The 25160-nt window shown below is 41.6% G+C and overlaps 2 protein-coding genes across 4 annotated transcripts in view; one reads left to right on the top strand and one right to left on the bottom strand.

The window, feature by feature from the left end:
* Positions 1 to 4849: 4849 nt before the first annotated feature.
* TSPAN32 (tetraspanin 32) overlaps positions 4850 to 25160 on the bottom strand; it is a 142497-nt gene continuing 122186 nt past the window's right edge. For all 3 annotated transcript variants that reach the window (XM_056526872.1, XM_056526873.1, XM_056526871.1), the window contains 2 exons: positions 18346 to 18429; positions 4850 to 5391 (listed from right to left, as the gene is read on the bottom strand). In XM_056526872.1, the coding sequence (XP_056382847.1) occupies positions 5227 to 5391; positions 18346 to 18429 (249 nt within the window). In that variant the 3' untranslated portion in view covers positions 4850 to 5226. The remainder of the gene's footprint in view (positions 5392 to 18345; positions 18430 to 25160) is intronic.
* The window catches only part of TH (tyrosine hydroxylase), a 230676-nt gene continuing 230547 nt past the window's right edge, over positions 25032 to 25160 (top strand). Inside the window, exon 1 of the mRNA XM_056526869.1 lies at positions 25032 to 25082. Coding sequence (XP_056382844.1) covers positions 25065 to 25082 — 18 coding nt within the window. The 5' untranslated portion in view covers positions 25032 to 25064. The remainder of the gene's footprint in view (positions 25083 to 25160) is intronic.

The following is a 25160-nucleotide window of genomic DNA, read 5'->3' as shown; positions in this document are numbered from 1 at the left end:
TTCTGAGATATGTTTGCTACATCTTTACCTGTATACTAGCCTGTGTTCCTTTGGGATATCTTCTTATACTGTTTTGTCATTCAGAGTGTTCCTTGAGTGTGTTTACATTGGGCACTAATGTCATTATGTAGTGATGTTGATGTACATTACTCTTTATGTACTTTTTCTTGTGCTTTTCCCTGATTAGTTTCACAATGATGATAATTGTGTTGTTCTTTGAAATATTTCAAAATAAAAACCTTTTGGAATGAAAAAAATATATATATATCCTGCCTCAGCTTCTGATTGGTCCAGGCCTGTAACATTTAATTGACCAGAGCGCAACATGCAAGGCCTGGCCAGGTGCGATCATTACAGTTTCCTCTTAGCAGAGAGCCGCCTAATTTGCAGACATGATGGCATGCCTTAGAATATATTTATAGTGACATTGCTTTGCAGGCACTATATGGGGAAAAGAGGAGTAGCTAAACGTTCTTGTGTATGAGGGAATCAGCTGAGATTTCTGTTGGCTATGTATAGGGGTACCTTGAGATAGAAGTGGCAAAAAAATGGGGGGGGGGGAACACATCATTATACGGCTCAATTTTTGGAATTTGGTACTTGCCAAGGCCTACAGAAGATACCATAGATAGTACAGCTATTCCAGTTCAAATCCTTTATCACTATCTACTTCATATTCTCTACTCCTAATTCTGCAGTACTATTGTTAGACTCACCACAGTCGACTGGCATTCAGTAGATAGTAGATGTGTGACACCACGGTGGTCTGGAGTTGGAGATGTAGAGGATCCGCTGGACCTGTGTGGCAGATGATGCGGGCCGTTCCAGGGAGTGGAGTCTAAGGTGCCGCTGGTTTTCACCAGAGCCCGCCGCAAAGCGGGATGGACTTGCTGCGGCTGGCGGCACCCAGGTCACTACCCCTGGCACGACTCGAACACAGGCGGCTGAGGTAAAGAGTGGAACAGAAGGGATGAGGCAAGATGAATTCAGGCTAGTGGGACCTCAGGTCTGGCGGCACAGGTGCGTAGTCAGTAGGGTAGCAGAAGGTCAATAGGCAGGCGGCTGGAATCACAGTGAGGAATACAACTTTCTCTCAGGCACAAAGGCAAACAAAGATCCGGCAGAGAGTGGGGGGGAGGTGCAGAAAATTATAATGAACGTGCAGGTGGAAACATAATTACGGGTGCACTGACCCTTTAAATCTGAGAGCTCTGGCGTGTGCGTGCCCTGGGAGGTGGGGACACGCGTGCCGGAGCTGTGAGCAAACAGAAGGGGAGCAAGGTGAGTGACGGGCTGGGATTCGCATGCGGGCGTGTCCCGCAGTGCGAATCCCAGCCCCGCCAGCCAGAGGAGGAGAGGGGACAATGCGCTCACGGCCCGGATGTGCGGCCGGAGCGCAAGATGTTGCAACTGTAACACAGACCATGGTCATATGCCAGCCCAGCAGTTTTTACTTTATAACTGCTTGATTATAAAGCACATGACCTGGCAACACAAAATCATTCTGCCAGTTAAATGTGACATTTTTATGAGCAGTGTTAACACTAAAGTTATAAGGCTGAGAAATGCACAAACTAAGATTTATCTCATTCCCCACGTCATGGCTACTGTAACTACAGTTCCCAGTACTACTGCATGAATTCAGCTCATAGGTCGTAGCCTGTGACTAGTAACCATTAACAATTTCCCTTCCAGAATGAATAGAATAACATTTCCAAGCTTTGTGCGTTTTTCATATAACAAGTGTCAAGCGATTGTGCCAGTGTTTGTGTAGCAATCGATAAGCTTCACATCTAAAGCTGGACAATGAAAAAAGCTTGAATCACTTCCAAGCAGAAGGAAATCCTGTGACAGGAGCATCAGTTTTTCTCCCTAAGCAACAGTGTTCACGGTCATATATTTATGTCACTGGAATGCCTTGGCTCTCAGTCTTTATGTGTCACTCTCAGGAATCTCACTAGTTATACCAGAGATAAAATATTTTCACATCAATAAATCAGGGGAAAAAAAACCTCTAAAAAACCTAATGCTTAAATGGGGCAGCACAGTGGCTTTGAGTAGCACTGGCAGTGCTGGGGTCCCAGGTTCAAATCCCACCAAGGATAACATCTGCAAGGAGTTTAAATGTTCTTGCCATGTTCGCACAGGTTTCCTCACACATTCTATGCTATATCTCTTAAGGGGGTATTTCGGCTTTATACATCTGATCTCCGGGGTCCCGCCACTGGGGACCCCTACAATCTCGGTGCAGCCCCTGGCATTCTGCGCCATGCGCTTACTTTGAGACTGGAATGTGATGCAACGGCCACGCCCCTCCATTCATGTCTATGGGAGGGGGCGTGATGACCGTCACGCTCCCTCCTATAGACACGAATGGAGGGGCGTGGCATAATTCCACTAGGGGGAATGGCCGTGACATCACGTCTTTGTCTCTGAGGAAAGGCCCGGCACAGAATGCCAGGGGCTGCACAGAGATTGCGGGGGGTCCCCAGTGGCAGGACCACTGCGACCATACATCTTATCTATCCTTTGGATAGGGGATGAGATGAATAAAGCCAGAATACCCCTTTAAGTTTCTGGGAAAACAAAAAGAGACAGAAAACTGCAGTTCTCCACACTAGTAATGCTCATAAGAATATGATAGTTTTTTTCACTTACATTTTTATTTAATTTTCTTTTGTAGAAAAAAAAAAATACAAAACATAAGTAATCAAGGATTACTGCAAACAAAGAATTTGGATTCATGCTGGATCAATAAAGAAAATCAAAGACTGAAGTTATAGAAGTTATCCAACGAAACATTACGTAGTTACATACTGTAGTTCACAAGGTTCAAAAAGACAAGAATCCATCAAGTTAAAGCTATATCTCTACTGTGTTGATCCAGAGAAAGGCAAAATATACAAACAAAAAAAAAATCTTAAAGGGGTATTCCAGTGGAGAACTTTTTTTTTTTTTTAAATCAACTGTTGCCAGAAAGTTAAACAGATTTGTAACTTACTTCTATTAAAAAATCTTAATCCTTCCAGTACTTATTAGCTACTGAATACTACAGAGGAAATTCTTTTCTTTTTGGAACACAGTGCTCTCTGCTGACATCATGACCACAGTGCTCTCTGCTGACATCTCTGTCCATTTTAAGAACTGTCCAGGGTAGAAGAAAATCCCCATAGTAAACATATGCTGCTCTGGATAGTTCCTAAAATGGACAGAGATGTCAGTAGAGAGCACTGTGCTCGTGATGTCAGCAGAGAGCACTGTGTTCCAAAAAGAAAATAATTTCTTCTGTAGTATTCAGCAGCTAATAAGTACTGGAAGGATTAAGATTTTTTAATAGAAGTGATTTACAAATCTGTTTAACTTTCTAGCACTAGTTGATTAAAAAAAAAAAAAAGCTTTCCACCGGAGTACCCCTTTAATGACACTGATGCCAATTGTCCCATGACAGATGAAAAATTCCTTCGCAACTACAATATGAAATAAATCCTTGGATCAATGAATCTAATATCTATAACTTGTAATATAAAATCTTTCCAGAAGAACATTTAGGCCCCCCTTGAACATTTTTATTGAGCCTAGATGTGTATACAGAAAGAAAACAGAGGTTTAAAAAGATAAAATGGTGTGGCATGTGTAGCCACCATAAAATAGCTGTTGACATAGGAGAGAAAAGAGAAAAAAAAAAGGAGAAGATATAAGACCTAGAAGTGCGGCATCTGACAGCATCTGTCCCGGTCTCAGAAGGTGTAAGGTGAGACAACTTGTGTTATAGGCTCACTAGGTGCATATAGATATCATTTTGCTCAGGGATATGCACCAAACTTTGTGGGATGACTTATAAGTGACTTTTAAAGGCCACAACAGATGGCCCCGTGTGTCACTTGCCTTTATACCCCTGAGGACGTGGCTAGTTCCACGAAACACGTAGGGGAGGCGTAGCGTTCATTAAGATTTTACTGTCAACATCTCAGTCCACACTGTTATAGCGTTCTGCAGACGCTCGTGACTCTCAGTTGAAAGCAAGATATACTGATAGTAGACTGTAATCTGTATTTTAAGTTGACTTTTTTCTCTGGAACCACATTCCTTTAAAGTATATCAATAAATTTGAGGTTTTAACTTTGTAATCACTTATAGGAGGGGTAGGGGTTTTAAATGAAGGGGTTTTATATCACGTGAGGCATTAATTTAGAGACCCCAAAGACTGAAACATGTGTCCACCTGAGGGGCTGTACTTTCTGGTGCTTCCCCTTTGCTATAGCAGATTTACATTGCTGAAGACAACACAAAGTTTTTGCGTGAATACTTTTTATTAGCTGTATGCCACAATAAAAAGTGTAAATATGGATGGCATTGTTATAACCATAATAATCTGTACAATAAAGTTAACAATTAATTTATGGAATATTATGCAAAGAAATTTTAAAACAGTTTTTTACATTTTTTCCTATTTGCTATAAACCAGAAGCAGTGCACATTTGTATTTACTTGAATATGCCATCTTGACCTCATACAGCATCTTAAAAAATATACAGAAGAGGTAAAAATAAAACAGTGTTTTGGTCCAAAATCACACAGCTCCAACTGGTTACATAACACATAACTTTGTTACTAGTATTTAGACTCAAGTGATGGCAGCATTATTTTAAAAAGGAGATGCAAAATAGATAGGATCAGGCCATTCATAATAGGTGATGGTCAAAGTCAACTCCTCCCCCTTTACAATGACCTCATGCCCAAAAAGATTTAATATATATATATATATATATATATATATATATATATATGTGTGTGTGTGTCTGTATATATATATATATATATATATATATATATATATATATATAGTTGCCCTATTATACAAATATTGCATCAACCATTTGCAATCAGAAAATAGATTTAAAATAAAAGAAAATGTTTCAGTATTTGGCACTAACCAGTAGAAAAAAAATCTAGGTGAAACAGTCATTTTAAGAAGGAAGAAAAAATACTTAAAAAAAAAAAATATATATATATATATCCATATATGTAATGACTGGTCCCCCCAAAGGGAAACTTTGTACTAATCTAAATTTCTATGTTTTCTAAGTTCTATTACTATGCCAAAAGTTTTTACATTATATGTATAGTTCCATCTAGAGACACAATAAATACTTCTGCCTATGCATATGACTACAAATCATGTCCACCTCTAAATCTGGTCACATGGAAGGCATTCTTATATAAAGGTCATTGTGCAGACTGGAAGGGCATCAGCTGAATTAGGGGGGTGTCTGCTGTCGCATCAGGGGGTGATAATAATCCACCATTTAAGCTATAATTTCCTCTTCTTCCCCAAATGTTTCCTCTTTGTAGGGAGAAAAAAAGAAAAGATGACAGCACCATGCCATAAACCTACAAAGACACAAAACAGAAAGAATGGAGTATTAGACAAAGCAAGTACGATATAGAATTTAAACAATGGCCCTGATTTACTAAGAGTGTTGTGTAGTTTTCTTTGTGGGTTTTAATTCCCTACAATTTTTTTCCACAGTATTTACTAAGGTTTCCCTACATTTTGCACTTTTCCCTACATTTAGCTTTTTTTTTTTTTTTTTTACACATGATTTGATCTGTGGGGGTTTCCTCAGTTCAAATCCACCACATTTTCTGTGGAAACCTTAGTAAATAGGTTGGGTTTCTGTGAAAATGTCGGGAACACGCCCCTTTTCTGTGACCATGCCCCCTTTTCCAGATAGACACGCCCCTTTTTCGTGTTTTCTCAGTAAAATGGAGAGTTGGTTGGGTTTTTCATTTCTGGCGCAGACAGAATTCTGGTGCAGACAAAATCCTGGCGCAATACGCCAGAATCTGGCGCACAACCCGATAAAACATGTCTGGTTTACAATAATGTGGTGGCCCAGTACGGGATGGTGTTTCCCCATACTTTTCTTGCCCTGTCAGGTAGTGTCCCTCAGTGTCCCCCAGGGCCCCCTGCTGTTGTTTCCCCCATGTAAATATGTTGTGTATTATATTGTGTGTTGTATTTTTAATAAATAAACCATATGGTTCTTACCCAGGAGGTACTAGTGAACAGCTGACCTCAAAGGTGACCTATGGGCTCCCTGCTAGTCTCCCCCATATAAACCTGGGTGGAGCTAGCTTCTCTCTCTTGTTCCTGAGGTCCAGTGCAGTCAAGTCGTCTTAGTGTGTGTGTCCAGAACATTGGCCATAACTGGCCATAACTGTCAAGGCCAGTAAATGTAGGGTTAATTCTATTCATTTATTCCAAGTGATTGCCCTTGGGGCAATCCAACAATACCCTGGATTCCCATATACTTTTTAAATTCCCATAAGCTTTATTGATGATTTTTCTACACACTTCAAAAAACCAATAGTGCTAGAACCACTTATTGTTTTATTGTTACAATATCTCTCTTGCAGAGCATTCTATCATTGGTGCTATATTGGTTATTGTATAGATCTGAGTGTGCCTGCAGGTGGCGCTCAATTCTGTTAAGGGTTCAGCACTATTCCTGATTTAAAAACTCCTACTCTGCTCCCCTCAGAGGGATAGGAATAGTGCGGAACCCTTAACAGAATTGAGCGCCACCTGCAGGTACACTCAGATCTATACAATAACCAATATAGCACCAATCATAGAATGCTCTGCAAGAGAGATATTGTAACAATAAAACAATAAGGGTTTCTAGCACTATTGGATTTTTGAAGTGTGTAGAAAAATCATCAATAAAGCTTATGGGAATTTAAAAAGTATATCAGAAATGAGGGTATTTTTGGATTGCCCCAAGGGCTGTCCATAACATTGGAGGCCTCAAGTCAAGTCCTGCAGCCTCAAGTCAAGTCCTGCAACCACAAGTCAACTGCAAAGTAAGCTTAAGTCACAGTCCTGTCAGTCAAGTCAAGTCTTCTGTCTATCCAGCGTGGCCTAGACTAAATTCTCCTATCTACTACAAGTCCCAGCAAACCTGTGAGGTCTCTGTGTCACTGGTCACCTCCTCGGGCCCTAGCTGTACTGCATAGACTGTAACAACTGTCTACCCTCAGTGAAGCTACCGTTGTCCGTAAATTGGCGTTGATGTCTTCATTGCCCCCGTGCGGGCTTATTCTTTTGAAAAATTGGTACGTTTGTAGACTGTCTTGTCTACATTTTTACCTATTTCTTGGCTTAGTGTTACGTCAAAAACATGTGCCAAAAAGTAGAACATGAATTGACACATATAAGGCATGCCCCCTTCCAATAAATCATATCCCTTGCGTAGCATGGTGCAGATATGCTTAAAAGTGTCTAAAGCACTTGAAAAATATGGCGCAAATCCTGTATGAAAATTTCATGACGCCAATTAGTTTTTGACATAGCATAGGCAATTATCTCCACCAATGCATTTTTATGTGAATTCTGTGTCTGAATACCTCAGAAAACTGTATGTACCACATTTCCAATTGGCTGTTTTCAGATGAAGCCCATCTTGTAGAAAATATGTGACATGTCACTTAGTAATGTGTGTTCTTGAAAAATAAATAAAATAATCACCATGGGGACATGGCCAAATACATCAGCAGAAGAAGCTCATCTCTCAGATGGTTTGCTACAATGTGTCTGTCTGGAATTCCTGCTGTTTAAAGGAGTAGTCCAGTGGTGAACCCAGTGGTGAACAACTTATCCCCTATCCTAAGGATAGGGGATAAGTTTGAGATCGCGGGGGGTCCGACCGCTGGGGCCCCCTGCGATCTCCTGCTGCCTTCGGCAATCTCCGGCTCTGCCATAGAGATGTATTGAGGGGGCGTGTCGGCCATCGCTTCGTGCGGAGGTTGACACCCGCTATCTGGCCGGAGAGCCTGGCCCCTGTACAGAGAGATCGCAGGGGCCCCCAGCGGTCGGACCCCCCCCCCCCCCCCGCGATCTCAAACTTATCCCCTATCCTTAGGATAGGGGATACGTTTTTCACCACTGGACTACCCCTTTAAAGTGATTATCAAGCCTTTAACCCCTTAAGGACTCAGGGTTTTTCAGTTTTTGCACTTTCATTTTTTCCTCCTTACATTTAAAAAATCATAATCCTTTCAATTTTCCACCTAAAAATCCATATTATGGCTTATTTTTTGCGTCACCAATTCTACTGTGCAGGGACATTAATCATTTTACCCAAAAATACACGGCGAAATGGTAAAAAAAAATCATTGTGCGATAAAATTGAAGAAAAAACGCCATTTTGTAACTTTTGGGGGCTTCCGTTTTTATGCAGTGCCTATTTCGGTAAAAATTACACCTTATCATTATTCTCTAGGTCCATACGTTTAAAATGATACCCTATTTATATAGGTTTGATTTTGTCGTACTTCTGAAAAAAATCCTAACTACATGCAGGAAAATGTATACGTTTAAAAATGTCCTCTTCTGACCCCTATAACTTTATTATTTTCCCACGTACAGGGCGGTATGAGGACTAATTTTTGTTTTGATCTGACTTTTTGATCACTTTTTATTCATTTTTAATGGTATAAAAAGTGACCAAAAATAAGCTTTTTTGGACTTTGGAATTTTTTTTGCACGTACGCCATTGACCGTGCGGTTTAATTAACAATATATTTTTATAGTTCGGACATTTACGCATGCGGCGATACCACATATGTTTATTTTTATTTACACTGTTTTATCTTTTTTATGGGAAAAGGGGGGTGATTCAAACTTTTATTAGGGAAGGGGTTAAATGATCTTTATTAACACTATTTTTTAAACTTTTTTTTGCAGTGTTACAGCTCCCATAGGAACCTATAACACTGCACACACTGATCTCTCATGCTGATCACTGGCGTGTATTAACAACCCTGTGATCAGTGTTATCGGCGCTTGACTGCTCCTGCCTGGATCTCGTCCTGTAAGCTGTTCGGGATGCTGCAATTTCACTGCGGCGGTCCCGAACAGCCTGACTGAGCCGGGTCACTTTCACTTTCACTTCAGACGCGGTGGTCAGCTTTGATCTCCGCGTCTGAAGGGTTAATACAGGGCATCACCGAGATCGGTGATGTCCTGTATTAGCCGCGGGTCCCGGCCATTGATAGCAGCCGGGACCGACCCAATATGCCGCGGGGACACCGTGTGACCCTGCGGCATAGCGCAGGAGCCGGCGGAGGACGTACATATACGTCCTTCGTCATTAAGGGGTTAAAGGACTGGCTATTAGTATAAGATCGGTGGAGGTCTGACTCCCGACACCGTGCAGCTTCTCCCCTAACCCCTGCACTTCCACCGCTTTGATATTCATATTGGTTTCAAGCTGGTTTGTACTTGCAAACTCCCTATTAATTCTAGGGGGGGGGGGGGGGGTGGAAGGCAATTCAACATTCTCCCATTTAAGTTCAGGGAGGTGGATATAGATGGCATGCCCTGATGGTAGGCCATCCATTGTTAAAGGCTGGATAATTCCTTTAACCCATAGAGCATTGCCTAGACTGGATTCAATTGTAAGCATGTGTTCAAAATGGTAAGATATTGAAACAGAAAGTATATTGGTATACATTGTAGAAAGTATCATTTAGATTTATTTGTGCAAACATAGAGAAAGCCTTGAAAGGGATTTCCATCAAGACAGGGCACTTTCATGGTATGTCAATTAGACAAAAACAGTAGAACATGCTTTTAGGGTATGTTTACATGGGCAGATGTTTTGGGAGTTCCCCGCAGCAGATTACGCTGACTTTAATGGTATCTGCTGCAGATTTTTCACAGTGGAAATTCAATTGAGGAAAACCGGCTGTGGCTAAAACCTGCAGCGGGTAACTAAAAAAACATCTGCCCATGTGAACGTACACTTAAAGGGAACTTGTTATGTATAAAATACAGTCCAATCTATCAGTATCTTGTTATAAAGCAGGAGGAGCTGAGCGGATTCATATGTAGGTTTATGGGAAAAATTCTGGCATAATTTATTCATGTAAATCTCTGCTCATTCTGGGCTAAGTCATCAATATGCTCCACCCACATGACTATTTAGCTCAGAATTAGCAGATTTATATGATTTATCCTAAAAATGTTCCTACAAAACTATATATCAATCTACTCTGCTCCGAATGGACTGCATTTTTAATGTGATTATTTTCCTTTAAGAGTAAGACAGAAGTAGTGACTTTTTTCTCAAGAGAATATGTGGCTCCTGAATAAAGATTTCAGCTTCAGAGCGGCGCAGTGTAATTTGAAGAGACTGCTCTGGATTTTGTTGCCTGAGAATAGTTTCCATGAAGCTTTACTTATTTGTCATTTCTTCCCTTCCTTTAACTCTTCTTTTATAATAAAGAACATTCAGACCCTTCTTACAAATCTGCCTTCTATTTGGGAATATAATGTGCGGTAGTTTAGTAATGAGTATTCTGCAATCTCTGCACTTCTCTTGCTCCCGAAGATACAAACAAACTTAAGCCGGGAGAACACAGAGTGGGTTGAAATGAAGATACACTATCCAGCAGCCATGTCTGTCAGTCTGCTGAAACCGCTCTAACACTCTCGCACCTTGTTTACAAACACCTGTTTTATTGCATCAAAGCAGAAAGCAGAGTTAAAAAATAGGAACAAAATTGGATGACCCGATGGGGATTCGGTGAAGAATTTAAAGGGGTACTTCGCCCCTATACATCTTATACCCTATCAAAAGGATGATTAGAGCACCGGGTGCAGCGCCGGAGGCTGGTGACATCACAGCCACACGCCCTCAATGCAAGTCTATGGGAGGGGGTGTGAGCGCCCCTAAAATAACATCATCCGATTTTTAAAGAATTTATTTGCAAATTATGGTGTAAAATAAGTATTTGGTCACCTACAAACAAGCAAGATTTCGGTCTCTCACAGACCTGTAACTTCTTATTTAAGAGTCTCCTCTGTCCTCCACTCGTTACCTGTATTAATGGCACCTGTTTGAACTTGTTATCAGTATAAAAGACACCTGTCCATGACCTCAAACAGTCACACTCCACACTCCAAAGACCAAAATGCTGTCAAAGGAGACCAGAAATAAAATTGTAGACCTGTAGACACCAGGCTGGGGAAACTGAATCTGCAATAGGCAAGCAGCTTGGTGTGAAGAAATCAACTGTGGGAGCAATTATTAGAAAATGGAAGACATTCAAGACCACTGATAATCTCCCTCGATCTGGGGCTCCATGCAAGATCTCACCCTGTGGTGTCAAAATGATCACAAGAATGCTGAGAAAAGATCCCAGAAGCCCACGGAGGTACCTAGTAAATAACCTGCAGAGAGCTGGGACAAAAGTAACAAAGGCTCCCATCAGTAACACACTACGCTCCCAGGGACTCAAATCATGCAGTGCCAGATGTGTCCCCCTGCTTAACCCAGTACATGTCCGGACCCGTCTGAAGTTTGCTAGAGAGCATTTGGATGATCCAGAAGAGTATTGGGAGAATGTCATATGGTCAGATGTTCAACTCGTCGTGTTTGGAGGAGAAAGAATGCTGAGTTGCATCCACTGTGAAGCATGAGGGTGTAAACATCATGCTTTGGGGCTGTTTCTCAGCCAAGGGACCAGGACGACTGATCCGTGTAAAGGAAATAATGAATGGGAGATTTTAAATGAAAATCTCCTTCCATCAGCAAGGGCATTGAAGATGAAACGTGGCTGGGTCTTTCAACATGACAATGATACCAAACACACTGCCCGGGCAATGAAGGAATGGCTTTGTAAGAAGCATTTCAAGGTCCTGGAGTGGCCTAGCCAGTCTCCAGATCTCAACCCCACAGAAAACCTTTGGACAGAGTTGAAAGTCCTTGTTGCCCAACGACAGCCCCAAAACGTCACTGCTCTAGAGGAGATCTGCATGGAGGAATGGGCCAAAATACCAGCAACAGTGTGTGAAAACCTTGTGAAGACTTACAGAAAACATATGACCTTTGTCATTGCCAACAAAGGGTATTATACAAAGAATTGAGATGAGCTTTTGTTATTGACCAAATACTTATTTTACACCATAATTTGCTAATAATTTCTTTAAAAATCAATGTGATTTTATGGATTTTTTTTCTCATTGTCTCTCTTAGTTGAGGTATACCTATGATGAAAATTACAGGCCTCTCTTATCTTTTTAAGGGGGCGAACTTGCACAATTGGTGGCTGACTAAAAAATTGTAGGGAATTAACCCCTTGGGGACGGAGCCCATTATAACCCTAAGGATGGGAGCATTTTTTTCAAATCTGACCTCTATCACTTTATGTATTAACTCTGGGATGCTTTTACTTTGCTTTTACTAAATTTGATTCCAAGGTAGTTTTTTCGTGACATATTCTACTTTATGTTAGTGGTAAATTTTCGTTGAAACTTTCGTCCTGATGAAAAATTCTAACATTTCTGGAAAAATTTGAAAATGTAGCATTTTTCTAACTTTGAAGCTCTCTGCTTGTAAGGAAAAGGGACATGTCAAATAAATTGCATATTGATTCACATATACAATATGTTAACTTTATGTTTGCATCATACAGTTGACATGTTTTTACTTTTTGAAGACATCAGAGGGCTTCAAAGTATAGCAGCAATTTTACAATTTTTCACGAAAATCAACCAGTTAAGTTTAGAAGTGAATTTGAGGGTCTTTATGTTGCAAATCCCCTATGATGGACCCCATTATAAAAACTGCACCCCTCAAAGTATTCAAAACACATTCAAAAAGTTTGTTAACCCTTTCACAGGAATAGCAGCAAAATGGAGGAGAAAAATCAAAATCTTCATTTTTTACACTAACATGTTATTGTAGACCCATTGTTTTCATTTTTACAAGGGGTAAAAGGTAAAAAAGGCCTCCCAAAACTTGTAATTATTTTTTTCTCGAGTAAGGAAATAAGTCATATGTGGATGTGAAGTGCTCTGTGGGTGCACTAGAGGGCTCAGAAGAGAAAGAGCGACAATGGGATTTTGGAGAGCGAATTTTGCTGAAATGGTTTTGGGGGGGGGGGGGCATGTCGCATTTAGGAAGCCCCCATGATGTCGGAACAGTAAAAAAAAAACACATGGCATACTATTTTGGAAACTACACCCCTCAAGGAAGGTAACAAGGGGTAAAGTGAGCCTTAACACCCCACAGGTGATTGACGAGCTTTCGTTAAAATGGGACGTAAAAAAAAAAATGCATATATATTTTTTTCAATAAAATGCTTTTGTTACCCCAATTTTTCATTTTCACAAGGGGTAATAGGAGAAAAAGCCCTCAAAAATGTGTAATCCCATTTCTTCTGAGTATGGAAATACCCCATATGTGGATGTAAAGTGCTCTGCAGGAGAACTACAATGCTCAGAAGAGAAGGAGTGCCATTGGGCTTTTGAAGGGAGAATTTGGTTGGAATGGAAGTTGGGGGCCATGTGCGTTTACAAAGCACCCATAGTGCCAGAACAGTGGACCACCCCCGACACATGTTACCCCATTTTGGAAACTACACCCCTCACGGAATGTAATAAGGGGTGCTGTGAACATTTAAACTCCACTGGCGTTTGACAGATCTTTGGAACAGTGGGCTGTGCAAATTAAAAATTTTCATTTTCACGGACCACTGTTCCAAAAATCTGTCAGACACCTGTGGGGTGTAAATTCTCACTGCACCCCTTATTACATTACATGTTCTGGCAGCATGGGGGCTTTGTAAACGCACATGGCCTTCAATTCCAGCCTAATTCTCTCTCCAAAAGCCCAATGGCGCTCATTCTCTTCTGAGCCTTGTAGTTCACCAGCAGAGCACTTTACATCCACATATAGGGTATTTCCATACTCAGAAGAAATGGTGTTACAAATTTTCGGAGGCTTTTTTCCTATTACCCCATGTCAAAATGAAAAATTTAGGATACCACCAGCATTTCAGGGAAAAAAAACAAATTTTTCATTTTCACGTCCATCTTTAACGAAAATTTGGCAAACACCTGTGAGGTGTTAAGGCTCACTATCCCCCTTGTTACATTCCCTGAGGGGTGTAGTTTCCAAAATGGGGTCACATGTGGGTATTTTTTCTTTTGTGTTTGTCAGAACCGCTGTAACCCGCAGACATCCCTGTGCAAATCACCAATTTTGACCTCAAATGTACATGGCGCTCTCTCACTCCTGAACCTTGCTGTGCGTCCGCAGATCACTTTGCGTCCACATGTGGGATATTTCCATACTCAGGAGAAATTTCTCCTTTTACCTCTTGTGAAAATTAAAAGTATGGGGCAACATCAGCATGTTGGTGTAAAAATTTGTATTTTTTGCACTAACATGCTGGTCTAGCCCCCAACTTTACCTTTTCATAAGGGGTAAAAGGAGAAAAATCCCCCCCAAATTTTTAACACAATTTCTCCTGAGTGCGGAGATACCCCATATGTGTCCCTAAACTGTTGCCTAGAAATACGACAAGGCTCCGAAGTGAGAGAGCACCATGCGCATTTGAGGCTTAAATTAGGACTTTGCAATAGGGGCGGACCCGGATACAAGGATGGGGCTTGTCTCCACCAAAACCCTATGGCAGTGTTTCCCAAACAGGGTGCCTCCAGCTGTTGCAAGTCTATGGCTGTCTGGCAATACTGGGAGTTGTTGTTTTTTTTGGGGGGGGGGACGTGTAAGGGGGTGTATATGTAGTGTTTTACTTTTTATTATTTGCTAGTGTAGTGTTTTTAGGGTACATTCACACAGGCAGGGGTTTAAAGTGAGTTTTCCGCTGGAAGTTTGAGCTGTGGCGGAAGATTTGCCGCAGCTCAAACTTGTAGAAGGAAACCCACTGTAAACCTGCCCATGTGAATGTACCCTGTACATTCACATGGGAAGGGGGGGGGGGTGCTCCAAACCTTCAGCTGTGGCAAAACTACAACTCCCAGAATGCACTGACAGATGGTACATGTTGGGAGTTGTAGTTTTCCAACGGCTGTTGGCACACTGGTGGGGAACCACTGAGTAAGAAACAGACTCTAGCTCAGTGATTACAACCCGTGCACCTCCAGCTGTTGCAAATCTGCAACTCTCAGCATGTACGGTCTGTCAGTGCATTCTGGGAGTTGTAGTTTTGCAACAGCTGGAGGCACATGGGTTGGAATCACTTAGGTAGGAAACAGACTTTAGCTCAGTGTCCCAACAGCTGTTGCAAAACTACAATTCCCAGCATGCCCAGACAGTCAGGGATGCTGGGCGTGAAGCTCTGCAATATCTGACCCTTCAGATGTTGCAGAACTACAACTCCCAGCATGACTGGACAGTTTGGGCATGCTAGGAGTTGTAGTTATACAACAACTGGGGAAGAACAGTTTGGAGACAGCTAAGTAGTGGTCTCCAAACTGTAGCCCTCCAGATGTTGCAAAACTACAACTCCAAGCATGCCCAGACTGTCCAGACTGTCTGGGAGTTGTAGTTCTGCAACATATGAAGGGACAGATATTGCAGAACTACACGCCCAGCATCCCTGACTATCTGGGCATGCTGGGAATTGTAGTTTTGCAACATCTGGAGGGCTACAGTTTGGAGACCACCGTATAGTGGTCTTCAAACTGTGCAACTTCAAATGTTGCAAAACTACAACTCACAGCATCCCCAGACAGTCAGCGCATGCTGAAAGTTGTAGTTTTCCAACACCTGGAGGACCACAGTTTAGAGACCACTACAAAGTGGTTTCAAAACCACAGCCAAAGGCTGTCTGGGCATGCTGGGAGTTGTAGTTTTGCAACTTTTAGAAGGCCACAGTGGAGATCACCTACCGCCGATCTTCACTGCAGTGTCCTCCACCGATGCAATTTCCGGCCGCACTCCTCCTGCTGCCACCACTGCTCCAGGATGCCGATGGTCCGGGTAAGCCGGCCATGCTCCCCCCCTCGCCGCTCGCGTTCCGCCCCGCTCTTCCCGGACTTTGATCGGTGGGCTGAGCGGGGGAAATTAACTCAAACCCTTCCCGCCCTCAACGGTTGTCGTACTGACCGACCAATGGTAGAGGATAGGAGGAGGTGGCAACACTGCCACCTCGCTCCTATAATTTAGGATGGTCGGAGCTGGCTCTGACAGCTCCGATCATTCTTATTTTCCTGGTGATCGGGTCACCAGTGACCCGATTGGCCCGGATTGCCGCAAATCGCTGGTCTGAATTGACCGGTGATTTGTGGCAATCGCCCACATGGGGGGGGGGGGGTCTCAGGACCCCCCCTAGGCATTGCCACGGGATGCCTGCTGATAGATATTAGCAGTCATCCTGGTCCGGTCCCCGCCCGGCGAACGGTGGAGACCGGAAATACGGAGAGCGTATAGGTACGCCCACCGTCCTTAAGTACCGGGACGTGAGGGCGTATCCATACGCCCTCCATCCCCAACAGGTTAAAACCCACTGAGAAACCTACACTCTACTATTAGTAAATCAGGGCCAATGTATTACATGTATGAATGATCCGCACGTAATTCTCTAGATAGGCGTTCATTTACTCACTGAATTTCTCACATCAAAAATTGACAGTCTTAGCAAAAACAACCAGTATCCATGCAAAAATACCTTTTTTTTTGCCTTAAAGCCATTTTTTCATATTACACATGAATGGCATGTATCACATGGTATTGTAAGGGATCAATGTTGTCAATCTAACCTGATCTGCTTTTATACGACTGGACCGAGGCAAAGCATTTGATACGGTGCCACATAAAAGGTTGATACATAAAATGAGAATGCTTGGGATGGGGGAGAGTGTTTGTATGTGGGTAAGTAACTCGCTCAGTGATAGGAAACCGAGGGTGGTTATTAATGGTACATACTAGGTTACTAGTCTTTTTAATATACTTTTTAATATAATGACCTTGTAGATGGATTGTATAGTAAAGCATCAATCTTTGCAGATGATACTAAACTATGGAAAGCGGTAAACACAATAAAGGACAGTGTACTGTTACAAATGGATCTGGATAGGTTGGAGGCTTGGGCAGTTTTTTCTCCCCATGTCATGCTATGCACATGGGGAGGAAAAACTGGGAATTCAACAGGATTCTGCTGCGCTGTGCACACAGCTAAATTTCTGTGCCAGACGTTTCTGCAGAAAGAATAAACCTGTTCATTCTTTTTGCGAACTCCTCAGGGAATACATAGCCGTCTATGGTCCTACCACCACAGTCTACAGAATGTACACACAGAGATTTTCCGTTCGGACATTCTGAAGTGTGAACATAGCCTAGGAGGACTGAGCCTATGGAAATCTCTCCCAGAGGAATGGTCATGGTGAACTCAATAAAAGGGTCCTGGATACATTTCTGGAGAGTAATAATATTAAAGGTTATAGTCACTAGATTCTGGAGAGGGGTCATTGATCCAGGGATTTTTTCTGAATAAGGACGGAAGAAATGTTTTCACCTAGAATAAGGAAAAAATTGGTCTATACCTCCAGGATAATAGGGTGAACTGGATGGGCATACAGTATATCATTTTTCAGCCTTATGTACTATATTACTATGGCAAATCCACAGGTTATTCCATAAATGTGGTGGGTGGGTGTTTCACCTCTGGAACACTCATTTATTGAGGAACAGATGCTTACGAGACCACCATTGGCTGCTTTCACCATCCTACGACTGGTGTGAACATTCACTATATATATAAAAAAATAGCTTTAATGGGCTGCTGGTGAGATCTAAGGCTGCTTTCACACTACAATTTTAAACATCCGTAGGAAGATTCGTGTGAAAATCCGCTGAAAACGGCAGTAACAAAATGCTATGCGTCCGTTAGAAAATCCCATTATAGTCTATGGGATTTTCTAATATCCGTATGAATCAGTTATAGTCTGTTATTGATAATGGACGTTAGTTTGTTACGGAAGATAGTTACGGAAGAAATAGTTCATGAACTATTTCTTCCAAAACTATCTTCCGTAACAAACTAATGTCCGTTATCAATAATGGACTATAACGGATTCATATGGATATTAGAAAATCCCATAGACTATAATGGGATTTTCTAACGGACGTATAACATTTTGTTACTGCCGTTTTCAGCGGATTTTCACACGGATCTTCCTACGGATGTTTAATAACGGAGGATTTTGTAGTGTGAAAGAAGCCTAAGAGATGTGTTTCGCAGCCTAAGATGGGGCCCAAGTTGTTAAACTGTCTTAAATCCTGTAGGGGGATATTTGGCTCTTAAAGTAAGCCAGAAAATGTTCGAGCCATCTAAAAAAAAAGTATCTGGAAAAAGTTTCTCAAAGTCCATTTATGTTAACTAAAAAATAACTAAATTTCAGTGGTGAATAAGTCTAGTAAAATATTGCCTCTTCCATGAGGAAATATTCAATCTCTATAAATATAGCCTACATGAATTACATTCAGTAACATTATTCTATAGTAACTTGTTGACTGATATAGTACTTACCGTCAGTCCCAGGGATGACAGCAGCAAAGTCCTGGCCCAATGCCAGTGTAAATGCAGAACATCGGAGATTACTGATACACAGTCCTAGAGGATAAAGGGCAATATACAGAATTAAGGATACAAGTATTCACCAATACTTCAAAAGTGTTATATTCTATATGCAGATTTATTTAAAACATTTAGAGATGAGCGAACTTTTGAAAAATTCATTTTGATCCGAATTTATTAGCAGCGAATCTATATTAAAAACGGCTATTTCTGGCCTACAGAGAGCCTCAACAGGGGTGTAGAACACTTTGCTGTATTCTAAAACGCATATGGAGTATGCTGGGGTAGTGAAATAATACTGTTATTCAGAATAACATGCAGCTAACCGGCATCGCTTTTAGAATCACTGCCGCACAGCAGCACAATGACAGAGCCTGGTGGTGGCATCAGTGTCAGGAGACCATATAGTGACTGAATGACACAGCGTGGAGGTGTTGGCAGCATGAGGAGACCATATAGTTGCTGAATGACACAGCGTGGAGGTGTTGGCAGCATGAGGAGACCATATAATGGCTGGATGACACAGCGTGGAGGTGTTGGCAGCATGAGGAGACCATATAATGGCTGGACGACACAGCGTGGAGGTGTTGGCAGCATGAGGAGACCATATAATGGCTGGATGACACAGCTTGGATGAGGCTGAAGCATGAGGAGACCATATAGTGGCTGAATAACACAGTGTGGACATGTTGGCAGCATGAGGAGACCATATAGTGGCTGAATGACACAGCATGGAGGTGTTGGGAGCATGAGGAGACCATATAGTGGATGAATGACACAGCATGGACATGTTGTCAGCATGAGGAGACCATATAGTGGCTGAATGACACAGCGTGGAGGTGTTGGCAGCATGAGGAGACCATATAGTGGATGAATGACGCAGCATGGACATGTTGTCAGCATGAGGAGACCATATAGTGGCTGAATGACACAGCGTGGAGGTGTTGGCAGCATGAGGAGACCATATAATAGCTGGATGACACAGCTTGGATGAGGCTGAAGCTGAGCCACTAGGGGAGGGGCCATGAACCCCCTAACCCCAACCCTGCCCTGAATACAGTACAGCAATACAACTAGTGCTCCAAAAATGTAGAGGAATAAACCCCATACAAAAATAATCACAGTCAGTGGAAAAATGTGCTATTTAAATAATGCAATGTTAATACAGATAATATAATAGGCAGGCAAACCACAGACGGAGGAGCAATGGTAAAGATGCAGTTCCGGTCTCCCTGCCTTGCTGCTATCTTTACCATTGCTCCTCCGTCTGTGGGTTGCCTGTCTATTATATTATCTGTATTAACAATTTATTATTTAAATAGAACTATATTTTTCCACTGACTGTGATTATTTTTGTATGTGGTTTATACATTTTTGGAGCACTAGCTGTATTGCTGTACTGTATTCAGGGCAGGATTGGGATTAGGGGGTTCATGGCCCCTCCCCTAGTGGTTGTGTTAGGCTCAATATTGAGCCTTTTTATTTGATTTTAGATGTATGTGTCTCCCTTGTTTATATGTGGTTTCCATAATAAAGTTTATTTATGATCTATATTTATTTTGGGTGCGCACTATATGCAGCAAACATTTTTTCTGGTATGTACTATATGCTTCTATTTTGCTGTGAGTAGCACCCCTATTTATTGTTTCATCATAAAGGTAGAGCCCTTCTCCTTTCTTTCTGTTATACTACAGCATGGAGGTGTTGGCAGCATGACGAGAACATATAGTGGCTGAATGACACAGTGTGGAGGTGTTGGCAACATGAGGAGACCATATAGTGTCTGAATGGGACAGCCAAGAGTTGGCAGCAGCATGAGTAGACACCAGGCCTTCACAATCCCTAAGAATATAAAATGAATTCTGAAATTTAAACCAAAGATTTTTGGTAGCTAGTGCTACCATAACAACATTTTTATGACCAGACCCAGGCCCAGAAGCATCAGTAAACCATACATTGCCTGAATGGCACAGCCTGGAGTTGGAAGCAGCATGAGTACACACCAGGGTTTCACAATCCCTAAGAAAAAAAGGCGAATTTTGAATTTTAAACTGAAGATTTTGGGTAGCAAGTGCTACCATAACAACATTTTAATTCCCAGACCCAGCAGCATCAGTAAACCATATATTGACTGAATGACACAGCCTGGAATTGGCAAAAGCATGAGGAGACCATTGAAATATAAGAATTTTAAATAGAAATATAAGATTTTGAAATTGAGGATTTTGAAATGGAACTTTTAACTCCCAAGTTTTAGTGTCCAGGGCCCCGGTGTGTGGGTACAAAGTAGGTAATCTAACAAGGAGTCACATTTCACATGGCAGCACAATGACAGAGCCTGGAGGGGGCATCAATAGGAGGAGACCATGTAGTGTCTGAATGGCACAGCCTGGAGTTGGCTGAAGCATGAGGAGACCCAAGGCATTCACAATCCCTAAGAAAAAAAGACGAAGTTTGAATTTTAAACTGAAGATTTTGGGTAGCTAGTGCTACTGTAACAACATTTTTTAATCCCAGGCCCAGGCCCAGCAGCATCAGTAAACCATATATTGGCTGAATGACACAGCCTGGAGTTGGCTGAAGCATGACGAGACCATTGAAATCTATGATTTCAGCAGCAGGAAATGCTAGCAGAATGCTTGGATGTATAGGGAGAGGTATAAGCAGTAGAAAGAGAGAAGTGCTCATGCCGCTGTACAAAACACTGGTGAGACCTCACTTGGAGTAGTGTGCGCAGTACTGGAGGCCGTATCTCCAAAAGGATATAGATACTCTAGAGAGAGTTCAGAGAAGAGCTACTAAACTAGTACATGGATTGCAGGATAAAACTTATCAGGAAAGGTTAAAGGACCTTAACATGTATAGCTTGGAAGAAAGAAGAGACAGAAGGGATATGATAGAAACTTTTAAATACATAAAGGGAATCAACACGGTAAAGGAGAACATATTTAAAAGAAGAAAAACTACCACAAGAGGACATAGTTTTAAATTAGAGGGGCAAAGGTTTAAAAGTAATATCAGGAAGTATTACTTTACTGAGAGAGTAGTGGATGCATGGAATAGCCTTCCTTCAGAAGTGTTCAATGCAAATACAGTGAAGGAGTTTCAACATGCATGGGATAAGCATAATGCTATCCTTCATATAAGATAGGGCAAGGGACTATTGATAGGATTCAGATTATTGGGCAGACTAGATGGGCCAAATGGTTCTTATCTGCCGACACATTCTATGTTTCTATAATATCATGGATTTTGTAATTGAAATTTCACTACTCTGCCTGGCATACTTATTGCGTATATGAGGGGTGTACAATACGCTTCACTTAGCTTAAAACAGTATTTGTCTAGCACAGCAGCAGGTGTGTACTATTGGCTGTCCTTTCACAGTATATAGACCCTTGACAGATTAACAGGTACAAAATAGTACACTACTTAGGTGTAGGTATGTGGTATGAACTAATGAGGGCAGAAAAAAAAATGTGCCACAGTACGCTTAAAAATACTTATTTTTACCTGTGTCCCAGATTTAAAATTCCTTTATAATCGGAAATTGTCAGAATACCACCTGACATTCAAAATAATAAAATGATAGATACGTTCTCTGAAGAAAAGGATCCTTCATTAGATGACAATATGAGTATTGTGAGTATTAGCTCATCGGAGGAACAGGAAAACATGATACAACTTAATTCTGCAACTGAAGAACCTCACCAAAGAATGAACAACTTAAAGCCTACTGGTACTGAGGAACTTCAAAATGGTAAATCTACAACCTGGGATAGTCAGTTAATTCCAACAGCCGGTGCTCACTATCCACAGCTCCCTGTTTCTGCTAGTCCTTGGCAATATTCCTTTTATTACTGCTCTGGTTTCAACATGGCAAGAATGCTGGGAGAGTAACTCAAGGATAGCCACATGTTTCCTACAATATACAGTCAATATATGGAGACCATTTAGTGGCTGAAAGACACAGCCTGGAGGTGGCTGAAGCATGAGGAGACCATATAGTGTCTGAATGGCACAGCCTAGAGTTGGCGGCAGATGAGGAGACAATAGGGCCTCACAATCTCGAATAAAAGATGAATTTTGAAATTTCAATTGAAGATGTATGGTACCTAGTGCTACCATAAACATATATAGGTAATGTACTAGGCTCAGCAGCATCACTAAACAATGTAGTTGCTATATGACACATACAGGAGCAGGCAGCAGCATGAGTACACAAGAGGGGTTCACAACCCCTAACATTAAAACGTGAATGTTGAAATCTCCATTGAAGATGCATGTTAGCTAGTGCTACCATCCAAAAATCGCGGCAATATTCGCATTTGTTGCGAATTGAATATTTCCTGAAATTCATAACAAATTCGGGTTCGTCAGCTTCGATTCACTCATCTCTAAAAACATTGTTTTTAAGAAGCATTTAATAGGTTTGATGATTCTGGTAGGTAGGAGGCCAGGCCAACAACATATGAGATAAGCCACTGCAGAAAATTCCCCTAAGTCAAAATATGATAATATAAATATACAGGTGTATCAGATAAGTGTGCATCATATATACATTTCATTCATATAGTTATATCTGATATTTTAACTGCATGAAAAAGTATTTAAATGGGGACTAAAATGTGTTAAAACTATTTTTGATATTTTGTTCATTTTGTAAAATAAATACATTTTCTAATATATTTTATTTAAAAAAAAAAAATCCTTACATATTTTTTGGGTCTTTTCAATCTAGCCACTAGGGTTCTCCCTTTCTGTCCTGCCAGCATTCCACGTCTCATCTGGGTTAGAGTTTGGTCTCCTGTCAGCCTGGCAGGAGACCAAACTCAGGAAATGCGGGCAGGACTGTAGCTTTGCACAGCGATTGCTCTCTGCCTGTCAATCAACCAGGCAAGAGCAAGCACTGTATGCAGCAGCATGGCAGGTCCACTCTGATCCCCCCCTCTTTGTGTTGCACGTGCAGAGAGGAGGGGATTGAGGAGCAGCTACCGCAATTGGCTGCCTCTTCTATGCTGCACTCCTTATTGTGAGCGCAGCATAGGAGAAAGAGGGCAGAAGTTCTCCCTGGCAGGGTTCCAGATGACATCGCGCCTGCTGGGGAATGCTCCTTCGGGAGCATCGGAGCTTACTAACTACTTACTAAATGCCAGAAAATAGAAAATTAAGGTGGGGGTGGTTAGCAGGGTGGGGGGATTGAATAGGGAAGGGGTAGGGGACCACTTAATGACAGATATTCTTTAACCTCAGAAGGAAGTAACTTATCAAAAACTTAAAATCCTGAAATTCTGTATTTCCTTTGTTTACGGCATTCATAATGCTTTTTATATTTAGTATAGATGTTCCTGTGACATCTACATTTGGGGGCTTCATTTTCAGTCAATATACGGAATAGGGAAAGGAAGGGAACCAGAGACAGGGAAAGGAAGGGAACCAAACTTTTGAAAAGTCTGCTCAACTGTTATTAAGACGTCTATTGTATCTTACCGTTTCTTCTTCCTCCTATTCACTGTTTTTATTCTTTCTAGCTATACTGTATTGAAGGAGATTTTTTTTAAAGTTCCGTAGTAGATTTTTTTTTGCGTAAGAAAGTCGCACGTACTTGTGCATGTGCAACTTTTCTAAACATGCTGCAACTTTTTGATTATTCCAAAGCACATTTCTGAAATCTGCTCACGTAGTGAGTCATGTATTTGGTCATGTATTTATCAAATGCGATAGTCGCTATTTATGAAGAAAAAAAGTTGCATCTCCATTTAAAGGGTACTCCGGCACTAAGACATCTTATCCCCTATCCAAAGGATAGGGCATAAGATGCCTGATCGCGGGGGTCCCGCCGCTGGGGACCCCCGTGATCTTGCACGCAGCAACCCGTTACAATGAGTCCCAGGAGCATGTTCGCTCCGGGTCTGATTACAGGGCCGGAGCATTGTGACGTCACGGCTCCGCCCCCGTGTGAAGTCAAGCTCCACCCCTTCAATGCAAGCCTATGGGAGGGGGCGTGACAGCTGTAATCAGACCAGGAGCGAACATGCTCTGGGGAATGATGGTAACAGAGGGCTACGTGCAAGATCACGGGAGTCCCCAGTGGCGGGACCCACGCGGTCAGGCATCTTATCCCCTATCCTTTAAAAGTCGCATATGTTTTCCAGGTCCAACCTGGCTTACAGGAAGTGCATACATCTGCAGAAAAGGACATTAACACCCCCTTTAGCAACTTTCTTGTTCTGCATCATGAAACAAAGCTACTACATTAATGTTAATGTTAATTATAGAAAAAAATTATTATATAACTAAGAACTATTAATTTTAAAGTTGAAAATACACACTGCACACCTTGTTCATTTTAGGACACGTACATGCTGGTGTACCCATTAAATTTTAATATTAATTTTGTGTTAAAATAGATTAAAGCACAAAATAATTGTGTAAGAATTTTTACAGACTACGTAAATAACCCATTTGTGGCACTAAAATGTTTCTTTAAAAAAAAGAAACATCCATGGTAATAAAGCTTCATGCACATTTTGGGGTGGGTAATGTACCGAGCCGTTTTTTTTTTTTTTTTTGTCGCTTCACTATTGTTTATGTGCCTGTTGGTGCTGCGCTGTCTTCCTTCCTGATGTAAACTCCGGCTTCAGCGCGGCGACGCAAGACTCCGACCACCAATGTCACAAAATGCAAAAGTAAGTTACATTTTTTTTTATATAAAAGCCATACGTTTGAAAAGAATGATAAATCTCCTTCATTATGTTCAAACACCC

The sequence above is a fragment of the Hyla sarda genome, chromosome 6 (assembly GCF_029499605.1).
Source record: "Hyla sarda isolate aHylSar1 chromosome 6, aHylSar1.hap1, whole genome shotgun sequence".
In the NCBI taxonomy this organism is placed as follows: Eukaryota; Metazoa; Chordata; class Amphibia; order Anura; family Hylidae; genus Hyla; species Hyla sarda.
The sequence above is the reverse complement of the archived record's forward strand: the minus strand, read 5'-3'. Positions and strand labels throughout refer to the sequence as shown.